The following is a 27,410-nucleotide window of genomic DNA, read 5'->3' on the forward strand; positions in this document are numbered from 1 at the left end:
ATTTCAGAGCTCTCTCACGCCAAAAGGTGATTTAACTGTTACTTAATATCTAACACTCTTTCCAAGAAAAAGCTTTTAATCCACAACAGTAGGGAGGAAGCTACTTACAATGCCCAGCTGAGGGAAACACCTGGGCAAAAAAAGTTACGAATGATCACATTCAACATGTCAACTGAAGAATGAATGATTATAATTACCTGACATAAAGTCATCAGTGCAAAGTTATCACCACAAGGACTGGGAATGAGGGAAATGAAAGAAGAATGCAGGAGAAGACAATAAACCAAAGGTGTCAGTTTTGTCTTCTTTATTTTCAACCAGGTAAGTAAGGAAAAGTAGAAACATGGTTATGAACACTAAGGACTTACATATGAAAAGAAACTTTTCTCCCAGATCATTTTATTGTGATTGTTACCAACACATAAATAATTTATTAAGACTCATCTCAGACCACTATCGTACAATTCGAGGCAGGTTTAAAGATACCTTACTTGGCTTTAGGGAGATGAACAATGAAAAATTAATGAAAGAAATCTGGCACTCTCAGTGCTTTTTAAAGAGTAAGCAATGCTTAGGGGGGAAAAACGGGAAAAAAATCAGAAAAGCAAGAAATAAGTATGAAAAAACACCAGGAAATTCAGTGTTTCAATAGTAGATCAATGATATCACTAAACTGTCATATCATGCCACATTTACACAAATACTAAAGCTTGACACAAACAGCAGTGCAGGACACTAAAAAATAATATAATAATAATTTATTATTTGGCATAAATATGCATCATTACTCTTTATCACCATAAAATTTTGGTTTAACATATCCTTGATAGAATTTGCTACTTCTTAGTAAAGAACAATTTCTAGAACACTAAGACTGTTTAAATTATTACAATTATTGCAAGAAAAGTTCATTTTTATATTGTACATTTAGCTCTTCTACGCAACACTGACCTTACTGAACTACTAGAGTATACAGCAAATATGCTATATTTACTCTACATATAACCAGAATTTGACATATATTACATTTGATGTATATTTGGGGGTGGAGGTACATATGATGAAATATGAACTATTTCAAAATAAACCTTCTATTTGAAAGTCTGAATGAAGGGACCTTAAGATTCTTCATCAACATATAAACATTTATTAAATTAACAGAAGCTTTACAAACAGCTGTTATATGACAAATATTATACTAGACACTAACAACTTGCTAAATTTCTTGATAAAAATTTGATATTATGATAATTTGGGTGAGATAAGGGATACTACACAGAGAAGATAGAGGTTTACTTCCCTACTATTGGCTTAATAGTTGCTAGAATTATCAACTGGCAGAATGTCAGTATGCACAGGATTGTAAGGCCTACAGATCTTTCAAGACCACCTACACAGGTAGAATAATTATCACATTATCAGCTTAATGGCTCCTTACAATTTGTAGACATCCTGTCACTTTATCCACTCCTATCAATAACCACCTAAACGAGGTATATATTGGTAAGAAATTGTAGGCAACCCATGAAGAAAAGAATAAGAACACATTAAAAGATGACATTTAACAAAGCAATTAAATCCCTTACTCTTCCATGTTGGTTAGAACACTCCACACAGCTGACTTGGATGTTTCCATGCTTAGCACCAGGAATGATCTGCACACATTCGAAGTCACTTGCCAGAATAACAATATCACAGCCTGATCCGTACGCCTAAAAGAGAAAAGTTTTACAGTATGTAAGATACGAAACTTGTAAATTATACCTTAGATCTCGTTGCCACCATACTTTGACACATTTTACAACAGTTAATGTAAAAATATTAAGATATCAATTTCCAAATAAGGCATTAAAAGTCACATGAAAAATAAATAAATAAATAAATAGTTACATTAAAAAAAATAGGATGATGACATCCCATGGTTATCTTTCAACAACTAGTACTAACAAAGAAAGGATTCTTCTAGTTCTTAAACACTGCAGCCTCTGTGCCTGCAGGCCATAAATCTTTCTGTTCAGAGGTTCCCTCCAAAGCTCATCTTAGTAAATCCTAAAGAATAAAACCTCCATCTGAGGGTAATAAGGCAGTGAAGCCTGCAATTGTGTTCCCAAAGTTCAAACCAGGCTTGAGAAAGATCAAGAAAGAAGTGGGATGCATTTTCCAACACAAATCCAGGGGGCTTAAAGAGCTAGTGAAATAGACATGAACCCCCAAGGCAGAATTACATGCACTAAAGCAAAGACTAAACTTAAACTCACCAACTGCCTAACAGTGAGTAACAGCCTGCCTGCCCCCCTCCCTTCAACCTTATGAGGTGTGAGGGAGACAAAAATAACCCGAGTGGCTTCACACACAAAAATATTAATTAAAATAAATTTAATTTAATTCTAAAATAAACTGATTTATATAAAATGTTAACAAGTATAACTATACAGTCTGCAAAATGAAACACAAAATTAAGTTCCTGGAAAATTCCCTTGTTCAGAGTAAAACCAAATGTTTCTTCCTATTGCCACACTTCTTGATGTATGTTATTCCTGTTTTGCAACATTGTGAATTTTATGAAGACATAAGGGGAGAGAGTGAGGACACTTTTCCTTTTTCTCTGGAACTCAACTTATGACTAAATATTCTAAACAACCTAACAATTTAATTCTCAAATGAAAAAGCCCCATTAAAAGCTACATATTATATATACATGTATGTATATACACTGAAAAAATAATTAAAAAATAATTTATTCTACTCTCTCTGCAACTTTAAGCAATATGGTCCTGTCCTAGAAAACAGAGACATCCAACAGCCCGGGCTGACATGTGAAGACCTAACCTCTGAAGAGGTCCGCATACGGCTGCTAATGAAAGAGGGAAATGAGGATAAAGAGCAGGCAGGAAGACAAACACTGGTTTGTCGACTGGTTACTAAAACTTCCAACGTTGCCAAAATCCCTCTGTAACTGCTATCAACCATCTTCAATCATGTGTTTATAAATATAAGAAAGTTCACCAAAAGAAAAACAAAGAATTTTAAGCAAGGGAAATATGGAAAAAAATCACTTATGGGAGGAAATAACTATTTATATTCTTACGGACAAGGCAGATTTGCTATTCCATGCATTCAAGAAAGCTAAACTGAAAGGGAATATTGAGTGTAGGCAAAAGAAATGCTTGTGTCACCCTGCTAATTTTTAAAATATTATTAATCCTCATCATAATAAAGGAAAAATTCTGTAACTATGTATGATGACAGATGTTAACTAGACTTATTGTGGTGATCATTTTGCAAGGTATACAAATATCGAATCATTATGTTATACATCTGAAACTAACATAATGTTATATGTCAATTATACCTCAATAGAAAAAAATATATTAAAATGACAAAAATAATCCTGCCTTTGAACAATATTTCAAAATTTCCAAAGTGCTTTATAGTATTATCCCAGCAAAGTGAACTGATGAAAAGAGCATAAACTTTAGTTTGAAATCATGTATGCAGGGTTTTCAGTTTGGGTTATGACATACTAAGTGGTAAGCTACTCAGGCTGTCTGAGAATTTACTTGTGCTAAAATGGAAGGAATAACATTAACCTCTTTGGACAATTATGAAAATTAAAGTAGAAAATCTATTTGCATAGTGCTTAGCACACGTCATTCATTTAAGAAAAACAAAATAAACAACAGAGCATGATGTCCCAAGCCTGTGCTAAGGACGGGGAATACACAACCACAAGATGTGGTTCCAGAGAGTCTAACAGGAAGATAACCAAGTGAATCACCAGTCACAACTAAATGACAAACTGCCATGACAGAGATACCCACAAAATACCAGCAGAAGACAGAAGGTAATCAATAAATGTTATATCACTCCCCCCTTCCATCTTTCCAACAAATCTGAAAGGAAGATATTATCATTAACATTGTATAAAGAATAAAGTTCACTAATATGCCCAAGATTACACAGTCAGTAAGCAGAAGATGTTCAAACTCCGGTCCTTAAAATTCTTAAGGCTATTTTCCCCTACATTAGACGTCAAAGACACCTAAAGTATTCCAGATAAGTATTAGTATACCTGCTTCTCTAAAGATGGGCCATTCCTAGCAAATGCTACTACAGAGATAGGCTTTTACTGCTCAGTCACCAAAATGGATGTTTTCTCTTTCCTAAATATTCATAATTGCTAGATCTTTTCCAAAGGACATGCACTATACTCCTTAGCTGTAGGGAATCTTGCCATTTTTCTGGTCCTGCAATAGTTCTCAAACCTGGCTGCATCAAAATCACCTAAGGAACCCATTAAACATACAAATTGCTTAGTCCCACCCCAGACTTACCAAATCACAATCTTCATGGATAAAAGAATTTGACAATAGCTACCAAAATTTTAAATACAATATACCCTTCAATCAAACAAGTCTTTATTTTACCCTATAAGCATACTTACAAAAGTTTGCCAAAATATATGTAGAAGGATAGTCACTGCCTTATAATTTATAGCAGCAAAAACTGAAGATAATCATACTGTCCATCAGTAGCGGAGGTTAAGTAAATTACTCAATATCCATAGGCTGGAACACTACACAGCTACTAAAAGCTGAGAGGCCACTAGTCTAAAATGGTCTCAAATTCCTCATCCAACTAGTAGTTCCCAACAAAATGGAACGAGTGTGTGTAGTACTGGATTCCTGGATCCACAACTAGGCAATGCCTACAATTTTATACATATCCATGGTCACGGCTAGAACAGAACCCCCTAAACTACTGCACACAAACAGCTTGCAAAAATACAGAGGAAGACTGTTATTACTCTTTATCTAAAGAGTCTAAAGCAGGGAAAAACAGGGGCCTCCTAATCAGTCAAGATTGAATCACATGCATTATATAACTGAAGGCTCACAAGATCTTAATAATTTATATAAACATGTGTTTAATATCTGTCAGGTTCCCACCACTCTGGAATGTCCACCAAAACAAACAACCGTGTCCTGTTTACCACTGCACTCCCAGCACCTAGCATAAGCAGCTATTCAATAAATACACGTACAACAAATAAATGACCCAAATCTTCCTCATTTCTGGCTCCAGAAGTCTCGATACCTGGAAACCTAGTCAAAGAGTTCAGACAAATGACATAACCTCATTGCTAATAATCTGGCCAAATTTACAACAGCAGCTACACAAGGAAAGATTTTGGCTGATTTTTCAGCCTAACAGTATCATGGATTTAGAAGACCTTCCAGAAGGGAATCTACCAAAAGCCCTCCTTCATAATTCACCATTTACTGAATACTTACTATAATGAGGCCATCTGCTAGGTCTTTATGAACACTGTATCTTCACAGGCCACCTTTTATAGACAGAGAAACTGAAGCCCAGAAAGGGTAAGTAGTTTGCCCAGGTTCATGGAGTGAGGTTTCATTTGCTTGTAATAAAGCCCCTGCTCTTTCCCACCACATCTACTCTGTCTTCTTCGAGCTAGAAGGCCCATGTTCATCCTTGCAATCCCAAGTATTTACCACAGCACCTCGCACAGAGTAAGTACTCAGTAAAAACCAACTGCTTAGAAGCACTTATACAGAAGCCGTAACTACTCAAGAGATTCCCAGTCTCTCAATTTTTGGTCAAAAGCAATTTTGTTTCCATTCTTCTTTTTCAGAATTCAGTCATAGAATTTATAGTGCAGAAAGAAAAGAGGGTACTCACTGAGACTACGCACAAATACTAAAATGAACCCAGAGAATACGGAGTGGGCTTCTTTGTACTAGGTAAATGAAGTATCATTGATTTAGCAGACTATGAACTACTCCACATGTGGGACATAAGCCACAGGATCATTACTGGAAAGCAGGAAAGGGGGCAGCAAGCCTTCTCTGCAGCACATGGAATCCCTTAACCAGGTTCTTCTTCCCTTGGGTTCTTGGCAGAACCACTCCGGTGCCACAGCACCGCATACCAGCGTCCTGCACTTACGACGGTACTGACCTATAAAATCTTTTATCTCAAAGTCAAGGATATGGTTTGGCCCCAACACATAGATAAGGCCTAAGAAAAAAGAAAGCATCTTAGAAAAACACACTTTCCATCCATTCATGTGGGAGGATTTCTTTTATGGAAGGAGTGAACTGTCCTTATGATAAAGAATAACCGGCTGACAATAAGTCCTAACAAGAGATAATTCTGTAGCACAGGCCCTAACGTCGAAGACATGCTTTAAATATATTAATCTTCACTCGTTTTAACCTTAGTTTTGGACAGTAAATCCATCCTTATAGCAAAGAGAAAAATGGTCTGTGCTTTGAGCATTGAAACGAAGAGTTTCCAACCTCGAGTCTAATGGATGGAAGTCACAGATGGTCTCAGATGGTCTCTGAACTCCTGAAAATTATATTTAAAGTCATGTGAATGTTCTTGTCCTCCTGAATCCACAGATCTCATTAGTTTGTCTAAAAGAATCTCCTACTTAGACAAAGTGCATGGTGTGTCATATTGTCTATCCCACAATAATTCTATGGAAGCTGAAAACTTGAGTATTTGTTATTACCAAGATTCTTTTTTGTTTTTTTAGTTGTGATATCCAAAATTTCATCAGAAGAGCCTTGCCAATTAGTTGAGCCTGAAAAAGTCACCCTCTTCTTTGACCCTATCAAAATTTCACTTGAGGAAAAAAATTAAATATCATCTTCTAAAGTCATAAAGTACTCTGAATTAAAATACTGTCATTATCGTAATAAAGATATTGCTACCTTCTCTAGAGGGTTTAATGTCATTGTGATTACATGTATCTGAATGACATAACACATTGTCCTAACTTCAGTTTTATATATAATTGCCTTAACTAAATTATTTTCAGAAAACCAAACTAATACTCATATCCCACAAACTGTTCGAATTATTCAGACTTCCTTTAAGTCTTAGATAAATTAGAGTGTAAAGAAATATTTTTAAAAAAAATCCTACACAAACATGAATTTTCCTAGGAGAATATAAAATACAAATAGATGAACTACAGTGGCATTTTCTATGGAATACTTGGATGCTTTAACATCCTGGTGGTCACAGGGTCAAAGTTTGAGGTCACTGACAAATGTTCACACATATCTAAATTTAAAAGAAGAAAAGCACTAGTGAATTAAGAGGTATCAAGCATGCTGAGAGGTTTATCTAATTTAACAAGGTGCTGTGGTCTTACCAAGAATACTCTACTGAGTGTTACTGTTAAATTCCCACCTCTCCCTGAGAGTGAATTTTGACTCATGTAAGTATGTTCACCCTTCTACAAATGAGGGCACATGTTATTAAGAGTTAAAAAAAAATAATTAAGAATTTTAAGAGGTACCATTTATTGAAAGCCTACTGGGTAACAGATATTATACCACGCATTCTACATTCCTAGTATCTTTTTCAAGACTGCAGTAATCCTACAAGTTAGCTATTAATCCTACTTTAATATGAGGAAATGGAAGTTCATTGGATTTAATCGAAGTTTTAAGTAGCAAGGTAAATACAAGGCTGGGAGGCAAATTCAGGTCTCTTTACACTGTTTTATGCACTTCACTAATGACCGTCTCCTTCCACTTTGTTTTCTATTGCTCAAATTTCTGTTCTTCTTATTGGTTGGTTAATTATATACATTCAGTTAAATTCTTCATTGCTGCTGTGATCTTTGCTCTGTAACAAACAAAAAGCTGAAGAAGACAGGGTTGTCTGACTTTGATGGTCACTTGTTTGTACCAAGTTATCTACAGAAAAAGTCTGAAGAGGCCAGTCTTGACCTATGAAAAAGCTTAACAATCAAGGAAATGAATCACAGATTAACAAAAATTTCCCAAAAAAACATCCTTTCCCTGTTCATTTTAGTTGTAATTAAACACCTAACTGCTTCTGCTCCTCAGAATTAAAAATTAACTTCTAGCGGTGCCTGGCTGGCTCAGTCAGTGGAACATATGACTCTTGATCTTGGGATCATGAGTTCAAGCCCCATGTTGCTCTTAAAGATTACTTTAAAAAGTACTTTATTTTAAAAAAATTAACTTCTAAAACAAATAGATTTCCTTTTTGAATGGGTCCCTTATTAAGCCAGAATTTTCATATATCAGTTATCTGTAAAGGCCACCCACAAGTTAAATAAACCATTTTAAATGTTTAATTTTAATATTTTCAGTAAGATTTTCTTCTCTTATAGAAAAAGCAACATATGCTAATTTAAAAACTAAATAGGAGGGGCGCCTGGGTGGCACAGCGGTTAAGCGTCTGCCTTCGGCTCAGGGCGTGATCCCAGCGTTATGGGATCGAGCCCCACATCAGGCTCCTCTGCTAGGAGCCTGCTTCTTCCTCTCCCACTCCCCCTGCTTGTGTTCCCACTCTCGCTGGCTGTCTCTATCTCTGTTGAATAAATAAATAAAATCTTTAAAAAAAAAAAAACTAAATAGGAAAATTAGTTCTCCTTACCCTTGACCACTCCTCCTCATTCCCAAGGAGAAATCACTTCACAGTTACCTATGGGCCCTTTCTGAAATATTTAGTGTATATGTAAGTGTATCTATGTGTAAACATTTTTTTTTTTACATAAAGGGATTATACTATACACAATTCTGCAACTTGTCCTCCACTTAATTAACAATTTATCTTGAAGAACTTTCCTTAGCAGCAAAGAATGATCTCATTCTTCTTAATAATTGCAGAATCTTCCATTTTGGGGCTTTGCCATAATTAATTTAGGTTGTCTCCAGTCTTCCAGTATCACAAGATGTGCTTCAGTGAACACCTATTTATGATATCACACATATGTGTGCGAGTATACCCAAAGGATAAATTCTAAGACATAATTTGCTGGGTGAGTGATTAAAATCAGTAACTCCTGCAAACTGCCTTTCGAAAAGATTATACTCCCCATATGTAGAAAAGTACCTGTTTCTCCCCTTCCTCGCTAACTCTGATAATTATCAAATGTTTTTATCTTTCAAATCCAACAAAACATGGCATCTCCCTGTTGTTTTAATTCGTATTTTTATTAGGAAGAAAGTTAAGCATCTTTCATAAATTTATCAACGACTTATGGTTCGTTCTCTGAAAACTATTCCTGTTATTGGTCTATTTTTTTTTATTTAAATTCAATTAGCCAACATATAGTACATCATTAGTTTCAGATGTAGAGTTCAGTTATTCATCAGTTGCATATAACACCCAGTGCTCATCACATCACATGCCCTCCTTAATGCCCATCACCCAGTTACCCCATGCCCCCGCCAACCTCCCCTCCAACAACCCTCGGTTTGTTGCCTATAGTTAAGAATCTCTCATGGTTTGTCTTCCTCTCTGATTTCTTCCCATTCAGTTTTCTTCCCTTCCCCTATGATCCTCTGTTCTGTTTCTTATATTCCACATATGAGTGAAACCATGCGATAATTGTCTTTCTCTGACTTATTTCGCTCGGCGTAATACCCTCCAGTTCCATTCACATCAATGTAAATGGTAAGATTTCATCCTTTTCTTGATGGCTGAGTAATAGCCCATTGTGTGTGTGTGTGTGTGTGTGTGTGTGTGTGTGTGTGTGTGTACCACATCTTATTTATTGATTAGTCTGTCAATGGGCATCTGGGCCCTTTCCACAGTTTGGCTATTGTGGACATTGCTGCTATAAACATTGCGGGGCTGGTGCCCCATCAGATCACTACATTTGTATCTATGGGGTAAATATCTAGTAGTGCAATTGATGGGTCATAGGGTAGCTCTATTTTTAACTTCTTGAGGGTACTGGTCCATTTTTTAACTGAGTCTTTAGTATTGTTGCTCTGAATGATTTATAAAAGCTCTTTATAGATTATGGAAACTCACCCTTTGTCATATATAGCCAATAAGTTAAAAAAAAATGAAATGCCTGAACTAAAAATACATTAAGCAAAGGACAAAACATTTTTTTCATTGAAATAGTATATTTATATAATACACAATTCCAATTTGAAAAGTTTTATAAAAAGATCACAATAGGCTGTGGACTATTTTAAAAGCCTAATTTATGGATTACCAGGAAACTATACATTTACATATAAAATATATACAAACTGAATGAGATTTTTCAAAATGAAATTTAAGTCTATAGTATAACAGTACTTATCAGCGATATATTCAATCAGCCTCATTTGCCTTTCTATAGGTTTCTATACCTAAAATCAAAGCCTTAACCATTATCAACTGCTGCCTACCATTACTATTTTTATTTTATTTTTTATTTTTATTTTTTTTTAAAGATTTTATTTATTTATTTGACAGAGATAGAGACAGCCAGCGAGAGAGGGAACACAAGCAGGGGGAGTGGGAGAGGAAGAAGCAGGCTCATAGCGGAAGAGCCTGACGTGGGGCTCGATCCCATAACGCCGCGATCACGCCCTGAGCTGAAGGCAGGTGCTTAACCGCTGTGCCACCCAGGTGCCCCTACCATTACTATTTTTAAAAGAGATAAGACCCCTGCCAGTCTGTACTACCGAAGTCCGTACTACAGTTAGAAAAGGGGGAGAGAGTAGTATTTCAACAAATAGCTCTTCTTTCCACATGACTAAGAAAAGACTTTACTAATATGATTCAATCACCCTAACAGCCTAAAGTCCACAAAGAATGCTGAATGAGGGGGAAAAAAAAAAAAGAATGCTGAATGAGCAGGATAAATAAATGAGAAGGAAACTAAATAGTATGCAAAAAGCTTAGAGCAAAAAAATTACCCTAGGTCAAGAGACAGGTAAAACAACGTCAGAAATAATATAATAATAACTACGTGTGCGGTAACCAAAGGGGATTGTTCCTTTTAGAAAGAACTCACGTCAGGAAATGCAAAATTAACAGACTACTTATAGTAGTAGAAAAAAGCCAAGCTGAAAGTGGTACACTGAGTGAAACATAAAACTTAATAATATATAAAAACAAAAATTTATGGCTGAAAAAAACAGAAGAAAATTTAGGAAATACGAGTGAAAAAAAAAGAAATATTACAAGTGTTTGTGATTAAATGGTAAGAGACAAAATAATTCTTGTTTTACTTTCTTCCTAACAACCTCAAAGGTGCGATAGATCTAAAAGTAAAACTTTAAATTTAAAAAAGAACAATCTTAAGTATTAGTCAGAAAGTAACCAATTTTGATAATTACCGACAAAATAGATGGAGCTATATAACAAACTTCTAAATACGAAGCTAAAGAGAAAGAGACACCTGCAGTACAAGCTAAGTCTACTTCTATGGCCCTGAACAAAGAACAAAAACATGGGTTTTCTAAAATTTACTGATGCTAGTAAATAATCTGAAAAGCAAATGAGACCTTGTAAAGAGAAATATGCAGTAATTACTTTGCTCTAATTAACTATTACAAAATCAGCTCTATCTCCAGCTTGCATACATTTTCACTAAAAAGTAGGTCTGGAAGTAGAAATCAAATATCATCTCTTCTAAATATGTCAGTGCTAAGAATAAACCATTCAAAGTATTACTTACCAAAAATATTGGTAAAAGTAAGTCCCATGGACTGGCCAACATGTATAAAAACCTAGAGCCACCTTTCAGCTTCAGATTGTTCTCTAAAGCTTGGGATATATAACAATTTGCTTCATAAAGAATAATGAAGAAAAGACTACTTTTTTAAATGGCTACTTTTAAAGAAATAGAATAATTTTTTGACATTAAATTATGAGAAATACAGAAAATAAGTGACTCAATATTTTGTTCCTTAGTTTGTTATACATTTTACATTTAAAGAATTTTACAGTTGGCAACTCTTTCTGCCCACAGGTTCTGTCCCCGTGCTTGAATAAAACCACCTTTCTGCACTGAAAAAAAAAAATTTAAAGTTAATAGTACATTAAGTAATATGTACCAATGTTAATATGTAATATTTGACAACTTCCACTTGTTTTGTAACTAGTGGAAATTTCCAGATATTCATTTAACCTAAATATTGATATTTTGAGGGAGATGGTCTTGACAGTGTTCCAAAAAATATTTCCCAAGTGATATGATTAAACTTTTAAATGATAATTAAACTCTCAATACTGTCAATATGATGGAAAGAATATATTCTCGAGAATCTAGAGTGCTAATACTGACTATAACAATCTCTATAGGTATTTCCCTCATCAGTCAAATGAAAGATTGTGACTAGATCGCTTCTGAGACCCCTTTCAATTTTTAAGCTGTAATTCTGTGCACAAATTTGCTTCAAAAAGTCCTGATGAAAAAATTAAATAATCTTTTAAAATTAATTTAATAGTGCACTATTCTGCATAGAGCCCCAGCTAAATGGTCTTCATGTTGTAACCCCTTCCCTTACTCACAGCTGACAGGATATGAGGATGGTTCAGAGTAATGAACAGTGGCTACCAGCCAGCTGAAAGAGAAGGCCTAGGCCAAGCAAAGTCTACTCTGAAGAATTTAAACCAAAAGACCCAGAGTTAGCATGGAAAGGTTAAGTCGAAAAGTCATAAATGTTCAGGGATAAATCAGCAATTTGAAACTGAAACCACCAGTTTAAAAATGATCTAAATGGATCAGATATCCAAAAAATGAAGAATTCATGAAAAAACTAGTACATAAAACCCCAAAGAGAAGGCAGGCTTGATTCTACCAGCTTTTTAGTCCCAATCACCCTGAAGCCCACTTGCCCCTTCTTGATGGTTCATTGACAAAAACCTGGCTTTTACTTCAGTTCACCTGTCCCTTGCCTTGACTAGAACCAAAACTGGTACAAAGATTGGGAATACGCAGAGCAGGGCTTCAAAGAAAATATGGAATTGGCTAGATTAGGGGATTAGAGTAAGGAATGCAGTGAGGATGCTAGTTTGGAAAGCTAGCAAAACAGCATGTATAAAAGAGATAGTTACCAAAGCAGTCACCTATGATCCCTTGGGATCTAGAATATGTCAGGCATACCTCCTTTTATCGTGCTTTGCTTTACTGTACTTTACAGAAACTCTTTTTTACAAACTGAAAGGTTTGTGGCAGCCCGGCATCAAGCAAATCTATCGGTGCCATTTTTCCAAGAGCATGTGCTCACTTATGGCTGTGTCACATTTGGCAATCCTCACAATATCTCAAACGTCTTCATCATGATTATATTAGGTATGGTGACCTGTGATCAGTGATCTTTACTATCATCGTAATTGTTTTGGAGTACTATAAACCACGCAAACTTAATACATGTTGTATGTGTTCTGACTGCTCCGCTGAGCAGCCATTCCCCCACTTGTCTCCCTCTCCTTGGGCCTCCCTGTCCCCTGAGTCACAATATTACTATTAGGCCAATGAATAACCCTATGATGACCTCCGAGTGTTCAAATGAAAGAAAGAGCTGCACGTCTCTCACTTTAAATCACAAGCTAGAAATGATTAAGCTTAGTGAGGAAGGTGCGTCTAGAGCTAAGACAGGCCAGAAGGTAGGCCTCTTGTGCCAAACGGCCAGCCAAGTTGTAAATGCAAGGGAAAAGTCCTTGAAGGAAATTGTAAGTGCTACTCCGTGAACACGTGAATGGTAAGGAAGTGAAACAGCCTTATCGCTGATGCAGAGAAAGTTTTAGTGGTCTGGATAGAAGATCAAAGAAGCCAAAACATTCCCTTGAGCCAGAGCCTAACCCAGGACAAAGCCCTAACTGTCTCTAATTCCATGAAGGCTGAGAGAGGTGAAAAGGCTGCAGAAGGTTAGTGTGGCGCTTGCAGAGGTTGGGTCGTGAAGTTTAAGGAAAGAAGCCATCTCCATGACATAAGGTGAAGTAGCACGTGCTGATGTGGAAGCTGCAGGAAGTTCTCCAGAAGATCTACTTTGAAAAAGAGCCTTATGTTGGATGAAGATGCCGTTTAGGACTTTCATAGCTAGAGACAAGTCAATGGCTTCAAATCTTCAAAGAACAGGCTGACTCTCTTGTTAGGGGCTCATGCAGCTGGTGACTTCAGTTGAAGCCAGCGCTCACTTACCATTCTGAAAATCCCACGGCCCTTAAAAAATGATGCTCAATCCCCTCTAGTGCTCTATCAGTGGACCGATACAGTGTAGATGACAGCCCATCTCTTCACAACATGGTTCACTGATTATTTTAAGCCCACTGTTGAGTCTTACTGCCCAGAAACAGAGATTACTTTCAAAATATGACGGCTCACTGTCGGTGCACCCGGTCCTCCAAGAGCGCTGATGGAGACGTACAACGAGATCAATGTTACTTTCGTGCTGGCTCACACAACATCCTTTCTGCAGCCCATGGATCAAGGAGGAATTTCGACCTTCAAGTCCTATTACTTAAGAAATACGTTTCATAAGGCTACAGCTGCCGTAGATAGTGATTCCTTTGATGGATCTGGGCCAAGTAAATTTAAAGCTTTCTAGAAAAGATGCTGTAGAATCAAAAGTTGGGTTTGTCTGATGTTTCCTCATGATTAGATTCAGGTTATGCGTTTTGAGCAGGAGTATCACAGAAATGTGGTGGTGTTCTTATTGCATTTCATCAAGAGGCACAACTGTCAATTTACCCCATTTCTGGTGATGTTAACTTTGACCGGTTGATAGAGGGTGGTGTCTGCCAGGTTTCTCCTCTATAAAATTATTTTTTTCCTTCATAAATGCTAAGTATCTTGTGGAAAGATATTTTGAGGCTATGTAAATATCTTGTTACTTATCAAAATTTACCCACTAGTTTTAGTATCGACAATTCTTGCCTGATTAGTTACTACTATGAGAGTTGCCAAATGGCAATTATCTAATTCTGTCATTTCATTGTTTTTGGTTGGCTTTCCTCTGTAAGGAAGAGTTTTCCTTTATTTCTGTACTTATTAGTAAGGGTCATGGATTCTTATCTCATTCAAAGGGTTATAATCAGTTATTTATATGCCCAAATTGTCTCAGATTTGGCTAATAGGACTCTTCAAGCTAGCTCCCACATTCTTTTCCTATGTTCTCATCTCCTTTGAACAATTCCTTACTTTCTGGCATAAGACATTCTAGGCTCATCTTGTGATTTCCCTGCCTAGGCCTAGAACCTGCTATTTCTCCAAGAAATGTTGTTTCCTTTTAGTGGAGAATGGTATTTAGCAACCAAGATCTAGACGCCAATTGTGTTTACTGCTACTGGGGTATCACTACTTTTAGGTCCTCTCAGCGAAGAGACTAGGAAAAAGATGTGTGCGTGCACACACGTGTGTGTATGTAGACACTCACACTCATTTTCAACTCTCCACTGAAAGGCTTAGAAGCAATTATACCCAGAACACGCATACATCCTTACCATATCTTATGTATCTCTGTACTTATACATCATTATTCTCTAGCTCTCTAAATATATATATACACACATATGCACATGATAAACACCTGGATTTATGCACATATATATGAGGTCACACTAATGCCCCTAACCTGATTATTTCCACCACATGATTCATTCTAGACTTCCTACTTTCCATATTTGTACCTCCCTCTTTAATAATGGGAAACCTGGCTCGCATCATACAAAACACATTTATTTATCTGCAATTGTAGTATATTTGGTGTTTTAAGAAATCTTTTGCAACCTAGAAGTCATGAATAAAATTTTTTTATGTATTTGGTTTTTGACACATAACATTACATTAGTTTCAGGTACACAACATAGTGATTCAACAACTGTGTTACACTATGCTTATCACAAGTGTAGCTAAGATCTGTCACCATACAAAGCAATCACAACACAAGTGACTGTATTCTCTATGACGTACCTTTTATTTATATTTTATATGACTTACTCATTCTGTAACTGGAAGCCTGTATCTCCCACTCCCTTTCACCCATTTTGCCCATCTCTGTCCACCCCTTTGACAACCATCAGTCTGTCCTCTGTATTTATACGTCTGATTCTGCTTTTTATTTGTTTATTCATTTGTTTTTTAGATTCCACATATAAGTCATATAGTATTTGGCTTTCTGTGACTTATTTCATTTAGCATAACACCTTGTAGGTCCATCCATGTTGTCACAGATGGCAAGATCTCATTCTTTTTTATGGCTGAGTAATACTCCATTTGTATATATTACATCTTCTTTATCCATTCACCTATTAATAGACACTTGGGTTGCTTCCATATCTTGGCGATTCTAAATAATGCTGCAGTAAACATACGAGTCCATTTATCTTTCCAAATTAGTGTTCTCGGTTTCTTTGGGTAAATACCTAGTAGCGGAATTACTAGATCATATGGTAATTCTGTTTTTAACTTTGTTTTTAAACATTTTTTATTTAAATTCAATTAATTAACATATAATGTATTATTGGTTTCAGAGGTACAGGCCTGTGATTCATCAGTCTTATATAATACCCAGTGCTCATTACATCACATGCCCTCCTTAATGTCCATCACCCAGTTACCCTATCCCTTCACACCTCCTCCTCTCCAGCAACCCTCAGTTTGTTTCTTATGATTGAGAGTCTCTTACGGTTTGTCTCTCTCTCTGGTTTTGTCTTGTTTTACTTTTTCCTCTCTTCCCCTGTGATCCTTTGTTTCTTAAATTCCACATATGAGTGAGAGTATATGATAATTGTCTTTCTCTGATTGACTTATTTTGCTTATCATAATACCCTCTAGTTTCCTCCACATCATTGCAAATGGCAAGATTTCATTTTTTTATGGCTGCATTTTTAATGTTCCATTGTATATATATATACCACATCTTCTTTATCCATTCATCTGTCAATGGATATATGGGCTCCTTCCATAGTTTGGCTATTGTGGACATTGCTGCTATAAACATAGGGGTGCAGGTATCTCTTCGGATCACTGCATTTGTATCTTTAGGGTAAATACCCAGTAGTGCAATTGCTGGGTCATAGGGTAGCTCTATTTTCAACTTTTTGAGGAACCTCCAAACTGTTTTCCACAATGACTGTACCAATATACATTCCTACCAATAATGCATGAGGGTTCCCTTTTCTCCACATCTTTGCCCACACTTGTTATTTCTTGTCTTGTTGATTTTAGCTATTCTGACAGGTATAAGATGATACCTCATTGTAGTCCATATGTGTTTCCCTGATAATTAGTGACGCTGATCATTTTTCATGTGTTTGTTGGCCATCTGTATCTCTTCTTTAGAAAAATGTCTACTCAAGGCCTCTGCCCATTTTTTTAATCAGATTTTCTTTGGTGTTGAGTGTATATATGAAAAACTCACAGCTAACATCATACTCAATAGCAAAAACAGAGCTTTTCCTCTAAGATCAGAAACAAGACAAGGGTGTCTACTCTTGCCACTTTTATCCAACCAGTATGGAAGCTCTGGCCACAACAATCAAACAAGAAAAAGAAATAAACGGTATTCATATTGGTGAGGAAGAAGTTAAACTGTCACTATTTGCAGATGACATGATGATACCTTACACAAAAAACCCTAAAGACTCCACCAAAAAACTACTAGAAATAGTAACTAAACTCAGTAAAGGTACAGAATACAAAATAAATACCCAGAAATCAGTTGTTTCTATACACGAATAACAAAGTAGTAGAAAGAGAAAATAAGAAAACAATCCCATTTACAATTGTACCAAAGACAATAAAATACCTAGGAATACCTGTACCCTGAAATCTATAAAACACTGTCGAAAGAATTGGAGATGACACAAATAAATAGAAAGATACTCCATTCTGAAGGATTGGAAGAATTAAGATTGTTAAAATGTCCATATTACCCAATCTACAGGTTCAATGCTCTCCCTATCAAAATACCAACATTTTTCACAGAACTAGAACAAATACTCTGAAAACGTGTGCAGAACACAAAAGACCCAGAATAGCCAAAACAATCCTGAAAAAGAAAGCTGGAGGTATCAGAATCCCAGATTTCAAGATATACTATAAAGCTGTAGTAATCAAAACAATACAGTACTGGCACAAAAACAGACACACAGATCAATGGAAAAGAATAGAGGGCCCAGAAATAAACCCATGCTTATATGGTCAATTAATCTATGACAAGGGAGGCAAGAATATACAATGGGGAAGACAGTCTCTTTAACAAATGATGTTGAGAAAATGGGACAGCTACATGCAAAAGAATGAAACTGGGAGCACCTGGGTGGCACAGTCAGTGAAGCCTCTAGCTCTTGGTTTCAACTCAGGTCATGATCTCAGGATCGTGGGATCAAGCCCCGCATCAGGCTCCATGCTCGACATGGAGTCTGCTTAAAAGACTCTCTCCCTCTTCCTCTGCCCCTGCCCACTGTCCCGAACTCTCTCTCTCAAATAAATAAATCTTTATATTAAAAAAAAAAAAGGAAGAGGAGGAGGAAGAAACTGGACCACTTTCTTTCACCACAAAGAAAAAAAAAATCAAAATAGATTAAATACAAGGGTGCTGGGGTGGCTCAGTCAGTTAAGTGTCTACCTTCAGCTCAGGTCATGATGCCAGGGTCCTGGATAGAGTCCCTACATCAGGGTCCTTGCTCAGTGGGGAGTCTGCTTCTCCCTCTCCCCCACCCCCACTCATGCTCTCTCTCTCACTCTCTTGCTCTCAAATAACAAATAAAATCTTTAAGAAAAAATAGGTTAAAGACCTAAATGTGAGACCTGAAACCATTAAATGCCTAGAAAAGAACATAAGCAGTAATTTCTTTGACACTGGCCTTAGAAATATTTTTTTACATGTGTCTCCTAAGGCAAGGGAAACAGAAACAAAAATAAACTATTGGGACCACATAAAAATAAAAAACTTTTGCACAGCAAAGGAAACCATCAACAAAACAAAAGACAACCTGCTAAATGGGAGAATACATTTGCAAACAATATATCTGACAAGGTGTTAAAATCCAAAATATATAAAGAACTTATACAACTCAACACCAATAAATTTTCTATATTGTCTTCTAAAATTTTTATTGTTCTATATTTCACATCAGCATCTATAATCTGCCTGGAGTTCTTTTTTGTATACGCAGTGCATAGAGACCAAGTTTTACTTCCTTCCTATATAGATAAGATGTCCCAGCACCACTGATCAAAAAAGATCAACTATTCTGTACTACTCTACCATGTCATCCTTGACATAAATCAAACATCAATAAATGTGTAAGTCTCTTTCTGGTGCCTTATTTTATTACTTTGGTGTATTTGCTCTTAGGCTGCCATCACACTATCTTAATGGTCAAGACTTTTAAGTCTTGAGCTGGTCAAAGTGGTCCTCTTATTTTATTGTTCTTTAAGATTGCCTTATCTATTCCTAGCCCCAATTATTTCCATAAAATTTAGCATCATTCTCTCAAATTTCACAGAATCCTCATAAGATGTTGACTGGTAATACATCAAAGCTATGAATAAACTTGGAAAGAATTGATGTATTTACAGTAGTGAATCTTCCAATCCATAAATACGAATTTATCTCCCTAAAGTTTTATTAATTTTGCCCACAGAAGTCTTCTACATGTATGATTAGACTTACTGCTAGGTCCTTGATATTTTGTAATGGTATGAAAAATGGTATTCATCATTCCAGTTCAAAGTAAGAACTGCAATAAATTATGTCTCTCCCACTGAATGCAGCCATAAAACATGAACAGAATGCATGAAACTGTCATTTGAGGACTCTGAAAAGTAAATGATAGCGGGTGAATTAGGAAAAAATATCAGAATTTGAAGTCCACTGTACCAGCGCAGTTTAAAGTTAGGACGAAACCAAGAAGCAAAAAAAAAAAAAAAAGAGAGAGGGAGAGAGCCCGAAAAGAAGCCATTTACTTTTGGCTGAAGAAGTGGGGAAAGAGACTTAGTTTTCAAAGAGAGGGATAGAGAATTCTCCATTTATCCTTTTTTTTCCTTTCTCCATTTTCTCACATCCCACCCCCAAGCAATCCCACAGCTCCCATATGAGAAGCTATGATTCCCAGAGACTGAGGTGAACCCCCACTGCTTTCTTCCTTTCCCTGTCCTACTGCTACTTGGCACTGAACACAGGTACATTCCCAGGAAGTATAGTGCAGAGTAACTAGAGTCTCAACTTTGCAGCCAAAGAACCACAAAGGGGAGCCCCAAAAACCAGAAAGTACCAGGGAAATCACAGAAAGGAAAGAGCTCAGAAAAATGAGCCTATAAACTTTGTTTATAAACTCCTGGGCTCATATGCAGGCAGCACATGCATGGCTCATACCTTAAACAGAAGAGCAAAAACCTGAAGAATGAACTACAGGAGAGGCCACTGACCAGGTCTTTTACTGGCCACAAGGTGGAACATACACAGGCTATATTTAACTAAGACTATAAAGGCTTTAAAAATGGAACAGGCATTGAAATGACAACCATAGAAGGCTGGTCAGAACTTTCGGCCTGAACCCAAACAGGTAGACTGCCTGCTAAAACAAAAATATCAACGTTCTCTGTAGGATTTACACACGTACCAGAGTTTCATAACACAAGGTTTTTAAAAGTCCAGGTTACAATCCAAATTATTCAGCAATACAAAGAACTAAGAAAATCTGAAGCACCTAGGTGGCTTAATCAGTTAAGCGTCCAACTCTTGATTTCGGCTCAGGTCATGATCTCAGGGTCATGAGATTGAGCCCTGCATCAGGCTCACACTGGGCATTCAGTCTGCTTAACATTCTCTCTCTCCCTCTCCCTCAGCAGTCCCCCCAAACACACACTCACACACTCTCTCTCAAGAAAAAAACAACAACAAAAAACTCAACTCACAATGGAAAAAACAATCAACAGACCCATATGCTGAAATTATCAGACAAAAACATTAAAGTGGCTAAAATAATGCTCAAAGAGATACAGGTGAACACTCTCAAATCTGTAATCTTTTTTTTTTTTAAGATTTTATTTATTTATTTGACAGAGATAGAGACAGCCAGTGAGAAAGGGAACACAAGCAGGGGGAGTGGGAGAGGAAGAAGCAGGCTCCCAGGGGAGGAGCCTGATGTGGGGCCCGATCCCAGAACGCTGGGATCACGCCCTGAGCTGAAGGCAGACGCTTAACGGCTGAGCCACCCAGGCGCCCCTCAAATCGGTAATCTAAGCTTCCATCCTAATCAAGTAGAAAAGGAAGGCAAAACAAATTCAAAGCATGTAGAAGGCAGGAAATAATAAAGAGCAGAAATCACTGAAATTGACAACAGAAAAATCATAGAAAATATGAATGAAATCAAAAGCTGGTTATTTGAAAAAGAACAATAAAACGTATAAATCTCTAGGAAGACAAAGAAAAAGAAGAAGCAAATTACCAGGAATAAAGGAGGGAATACCAGTACTAATCTTGCAGACAATAAAGAGATAATACTAAAATGCTATATGCAATTCTATACACATAAATACGACAAAGAAATGGATGAAAAAGACTAATTCCTCCACAACCAGAAACTACAAAAACACACCCAAGATGAAATATATTACCTGAGCAGTCCTTTAACTATTAAAGAAATCAAATGTGTAGTTTAAAACTTTCTAAAAAGAAAACTCCGCCCACAACTCCAAGCCATTCACTGGAAAATTCTACTAACATTTAAAGAATAAATGACATGAACTCCACATGACCTCTGACAGAAAATAGAAAAGGAATGCCTCCAAACTCATTTTTTGAAACCAGCATTACATTGATATCAAAACCAAACAAAAACAATGCCAAGAAAAAAAAAAACTATAGGGGTGCCTGGCTCAGTCTGTTGAGTGTCTGCCTTCAGCTCAGGTCATGATCTCGGGGTCCTAGGATCAATCACCGCATCAGGGTTCCTGCTCATCAGAGAGTCTGCGTCTCCCTCTCCCTCTGCCTCCCGCTCATGTGCTCTCTTTCTTTCTCTCTCTCTCAAATAAAATCTTAAAATAAAAAAAACACTATAGATCAACATCCCCAATAAACACAGATGCAAAAAAATCAATAAAATACTAGCCAATTGAATCTAACCATACATAAAAAGGATAATATACCAGTAATACAAAGCTAATTCAATTTTCAAAAGTCAATGTAATCTACCACATTAACAGTCTTAAGAAGAAAAACCACATGACCATATTAATCAGTGAAGAAAAAACGTGACAATATTCAAGACCTCTTCATGATTTAAAAAAAAAAAAAACTTTCAGCAAAAAAAGAATAGAAGGAAACTTGCTCAATCTTATGAAGGACATAGTCTATAAAAACAAAACCTAGTACTAGTCAATATAGTAAGTACAATAAAGCAAATTAGACATGACTTAAATAGGATTAGCAAATGGATTAGAAGAAACCATCCAGAATGCTGAAGAGAAGGATAAAAAGAAAATACAGAGGAAAGGATACTAGACACAAAAATAAAGTGATAAGGTCCAATATATTTAATCTCATAAGGTCAATGGGGTAGAGGCAATTTTTTAGGAGACATTAGCTGAAATTTTTCCAGATTTGCTAAAATACATTAATTCACAGATTCAAAAATCTCAAAAGCCCCAAACAGGATTGAAAAAAATATACACACAACTAGACACAACATACTAAAACTTCAGAAAGACAAAGAAAAAAATCTTAAAAGCAGCTTGAGAAAAAAGAAATACAACTTGTAAAGAACCAGTAGGCTGGTAGCTGACTTCTCAACCAAAACAGTAAGAGGCCAGAAGACAGTGGATGGCCATCTTGAAGGTGCAGAAAATACTGTCATCCTCTACCTAGGAAAAGTCTCTCTCAAGAATGAAACAAAATAAAGACATTTTCATACAAACAAAAGATGACATTACAACAACAACAGATCCACACCAAAGGAAATTCTAAAGAAGGTTCTCCAGGAAGAAAGAAAATGATCCCAAATGGAATGTGAAAGATGCAGGAATGAATGAAGAGTAATGTAATAATAAATATATAGGTAAATGTAAGTACTGACTATATCAAATAATACTACAGTCTTGCAGGATTTATAAGCATGAATAGACTTATCACAGAAGGATAGATTACAAGCAGGAAGAGAGTAAAAAACAATATAAAGGATTCTTGTATTGCTTGAAGGACTATAAAGCCTCAGCCGACTTTGGCAAGTTAAATAGTAACTTAAATAATTTCTAGGGTGAAAGCAGAGTATATACTTTAGGACTACTACAGGGAAAAAATGGAATGAAAAAATATTCATTTCGAAAGAGACAAGAAAGGAGAAAAAGGGAGCAAAGAGCAAAGGAAACAAATAGTAAGACGGTGAATTTAAACATGGATGTGTCAGTAATTACATTAAATATAAGTGAATTAAAAGTTCTAGTTAACACAGAAATCTTTAAAATCCAGCTATGAGATATTTAGGAGACACAATTCTGAAATATAACTACATAGAGAAATTCAAAGCAAAAGGATGAAAAAGGTAAGTTTTGAAAATGCTAACCCAAAGAAAGCTGGGAAAGCTAAAGTAGACTAAAAAAAAAATTACTACGGATTTATAAAGGGGGGATTATTTCATAATGATAAAGAGGTCAATTCACCAGGAAGATATTTTTTTTTAATTTGTAAGCACAAATGAAGCAAAAATTGACAAATATACAAGGAAACGTATATATTCATACTCATAGTTGCTTTTAACACGTCTCTCAGTAAGACAATGAATAAGCAGACAGTAAAGTTTCAGAAGATTTACACAACATTACTAACAAATGACCTAAAGGACATATGTAGAACACTGTACCTAACAATTGCAGAGCACACATTTAAGCATACATGGAACATTCATAAAGACTGACCAATTTACATTTCAACAACTTAAAAAGAGTACGTGTTGTATATTGTTTAGACAATACAGCTATGCTAGAAATTAGTAAGCAGAATTACAACTAGAAAAGTTCCATATATTTGGAAATTTAGAAACATATGCCAAGCTATTTATAAGTTAGTAATTAAAAAATAGCTTTGTGTTGGGGCGCCTGGGTGGTTCAGTCGGTTAAGCCTCTGCCTTCAGCCCAGGTCATGATCCTGGGATCCTGGGATCAAGCCCCACATTGGGCTCCCTGCTCAGAAGGGAACCTGCTCCTCCCTCTCCCTCTGCCCTCCCCCCCAACACACACACACACTGTCTCTCTCAAATAAATAAATAAAATCTTTAAAAAAATAGCTTTGTGGTATGCAGATTATTAAGAATATGAAACTTACATTCTTAAATGCATTTATTAGAAAGAAAGACTGAAATGAGCTAAGCATTTATCTCAACAAGTTAGGGAGAAAATAGCAAAATTAATCCAAATAACGTAGAGAGAAGGAAATAATTTAAAAATAAGAATTAATGAAATAGAAAATAAATATGTAATAAAACTAGTACATGTAGAGGTAGGTTATTTTAAAAGATTAATAAAGTACATAAACTTCTATTGAAGAAAAAGAGAAAGCACAAATAATAAATGGCAGAAAAGAGAAAAGAAGCAATACAGACCTTAAAAAGATAGTAAGAGGTTGCTGCAAACAATTTTATATGAAAAATTTGCAAATCTACACAAAAGAAGAAGAAATCCTTAGAAAAATAACTGCTGCTCCCCCTGCTTTGCGCTCTCTCTGACAAATAACTAAAATCTTTTTTAAGGAAAAAAGTACAGATAAACATTCTCAAATCAATAATATAAGCCTCCTCCATGAGGCCTACGTCCAATTTACCAAAATGCTAAGAGGGGTTATCTCTGGATTATATCATTACAAATGATTATATCTTTTCCTGCATTTTTCAGATAATCTACAAAGCCATATGAATGAGCGTGGGTTCCAGTGTTAACTCTATCCCAGGTCTAGCTGTGTCTTTGATTAGATCCTTTAATTCTCAGATCTAAAATTCCTGTACTATATCAAACTGTGAAATACTTCATTTTATTTACCAATTTAACATACAAGATTGACATTAATACCACCATTTCAAAAAGAAAAAAAGTTCTTTTTTTTCCTATATACCAACCACATACAACTGACACTATAAAATACTGCCAGAAAGAAGGGCTACAGTTCAATTCCTCTATAACCAAAGTCATCACTTTGGTAGATGACCCCCAGTTTAACTAGTTTACAGCTTAAAAGAACATACACCAAGTCCTCTTGTATTAACAGTGCACATTTAAACAGCTGGTTGACCTTAGAGGGTATGCACAATGCCTATGTACTCAAATATTTTTTGAGTAAAGGATAACTATGAAGCTGTGTTAATCTACCGGGGAACGGAAACTTTCCTTACTTTCCTTTTTATTTTCTGTAATTCAACTTTGTCTGAATGATGAGTTTTTTACAATGCAAGCATTACATTAATGATTTTTTTAAAACAAAAAATTTGAGTTCTTTATGGGTTTTGTTTGCTTTTTGTTTTTAATGGCCAAATTGAGCTTTTGATTTTTATCTAAATTTTATAAAATTTTTCCAGCATAAAATTATGATAGCCATATCTGAATGCTCCATTTGTCTATATACTAGAACATTATTCAAATTACTTTCTAAAGAGAATCTTGCTTCTATCCAATACTCCTTTGGTTGGGTTCAGTTTACCACCAAGTGGGGCGGCCACCTCTATCATGTCTTTGCAGGCTCCCCAGTTTTCAACTCCAAGCCTAGCTCAGCTGATTGTTAAAACATGTAACTCTTTTTTTAATGATTTTTTTATTATATTATGTTAGTCACCATACAGTACATCCCCGGTTTCCGATGTAAAGTTCGATGATTCATTAGTTGCATATAACACCCAGTGCACCATGCAATACGTGCCCTCCTTACTACCCATCACCGGTCTATCCCATTCCCCCAACCCCCTCCCCTCTGAGGCCCTCAGTTTAAAACATGTAACTCTTAAAATACAGAATCAACACACTCCAAGTATTAGGTTAATCTCCAATTTTTTTTATGTATTAAAAGCATAATTTTTTAAAAGCATAATTAAGGAAAAAGTGAGAACTGCCTGATGGGCACAATGTCAATTCCTTTTAATACATAATGTACATCCTTGATTAAACCAGACCAGGGATGCCTGGGTGGCTCAGTTGGTTAAGTAGCTGCCTTTGACTCAGGTCATGATCCCAGGATCCTGGGATCAAGTCCTGCATCGGGCTCCTTGCTCAGCAGGAAGCCCGCTTCTCTCTTAGCCTGCTGCTCCCCCTGTTTTGTGCTCTCTCTGACAAATAACTAAAATCTTTTTTAAAAAATTAAAAATTAATAAATAAATAAACCAGACCAGCAAAGCTTTATACCTGTATTGTAATTATCAGCTCTCCCTGCTTCCATCCTATAAAATTCATTTATCTAAACATGGCCAAATGCCATCCTATAAAATTCATTTATCTAAACATGGCCAAATGCCATCCTATATCAAAAGATATTACAAAAAACAGTATTATAGGGGCGCCTGGGTGACTCAGTCGGTTAAGCAACTGCCCTCAGCTCGGGTCATGATCTCGGGGTCCTGGGATGGAGACTGAGTCCCGCATTGGGCTCCTTGCTCAGCGGGGAGCCTGTTTCTCCTTCTCCCTCTGCTGCTCCCCCTGCTTGTGCTCGCTCATGCTCTGTGTCAAATAAATAAAATCTTAAAAAAAAAAAACCAGTATTATAAAAGTGGTCACTATGTTTACTACAAGCATGTTCTGTATTACACTAAGTACCCTTTCCATTCACTATTGTACTGGGTACTTCTTGTACCCAATAAATTTTTGTTCTAGGTGCTAAAGAAATAAAACTAAAGGGCATTTAAGGCACTCAGGTATTTTCTGAGTGAAAAAAAAGAAGCCATTTAAAAGTTTTGAGCATGGAATTAATAAGATTTGATTTATATTTTAACAGGATCATTCTGGCTGCTACTGAGAATAAACTGAAGGAGGATAAGACTAAAGGCAAATGAGGCAGGAAGACCTGTTAGGAACGTACTGCCATAATCCTAGAGATGCTGGGGTCTTGGATCAGGGTGGTAGCGGTACAGATGAGATAAGAAATGGTCAGATTCTGGATGCACCTTGAATGTATAGCCAACAGAACTTGCCAATATTAGATACAGGGTGTAAATGAAAGAGAAGAGTGAAAGATTCCAAGGGAACTGAAAAAGAGAGAGAGAGAGAAGTAGCCATTTACTGATTTAGGGAAGACTGGAGAAGAAAAATGTTATGAGGATAGGGATTCTGACATAGCTATTAGACATTCAAGAGGGAGATGACAAAGAAATAGCTGGATATAGAAGTCTGGAATCAGGCTGAGAAGGAGCAGGTAAGGGAAGTAGAGGAAAACCAAGAGAGCTATCGAAGAAAGTATTTCAATAAAGAGGAAAAAGCAATTTTACAGAAGAGAAAAAGAGAAACTGCTAGCACAATGCCCTTGAGTAGATAAGAGAAGATAGGAACTAGAGTATCAATCAGGATTTCTCAGAACTTCTACAGTAATGACATGGGGGGGGGGGGGGTGAGGTGGCTGTCCTTTGCATTGTATGACATTTATCAGGATCTGCAGCCTTCCCACATAGATGTCTGTCCTCCCCCAACA

General features: G+C 36.3%; 1 protein-coding gene across 4 annotated transcripts in view; it reads right to left on the bottom strand.

Annotated features, from left to right (window-relative positions):
- DMXL2 (Dmx like 2) overlaps nt 1–27,410 on the bottom strand; it is a 142,947-nt gene that overhangs the window by 108,137 nt on the left and 7,400 nt on the right. For all 4 annotated transcript variants that reach the window (XM_087859145.1, XM_045812130.2, XM_087859144.1 and 1 more), the window contains exon 2: nt 1,587–1,712. In XM_087859145.1, coding sequence (XP_087715271.1) covers nt 1,587–1,712 — 126 coding nt within the window. The remainder of the gene's footprint in view (nt 1–1,586; nt 1,713–27,410) is intronic.

Source organism: Ursus americanus, chromosome 36 (assembly GCF_024610735.1).
Source record: "Ursus americanus isolate L20-20 chromosome 36, mUrsAme1.1.p, whole genome shotgun sequence".
Classification (NCBI taxonomy): domain Eukaryota; kingdom Metazoa; phylum Chordata; class Mammalia; order Carnivora; family Ursidae; genus Ursus; species Ursus americanus.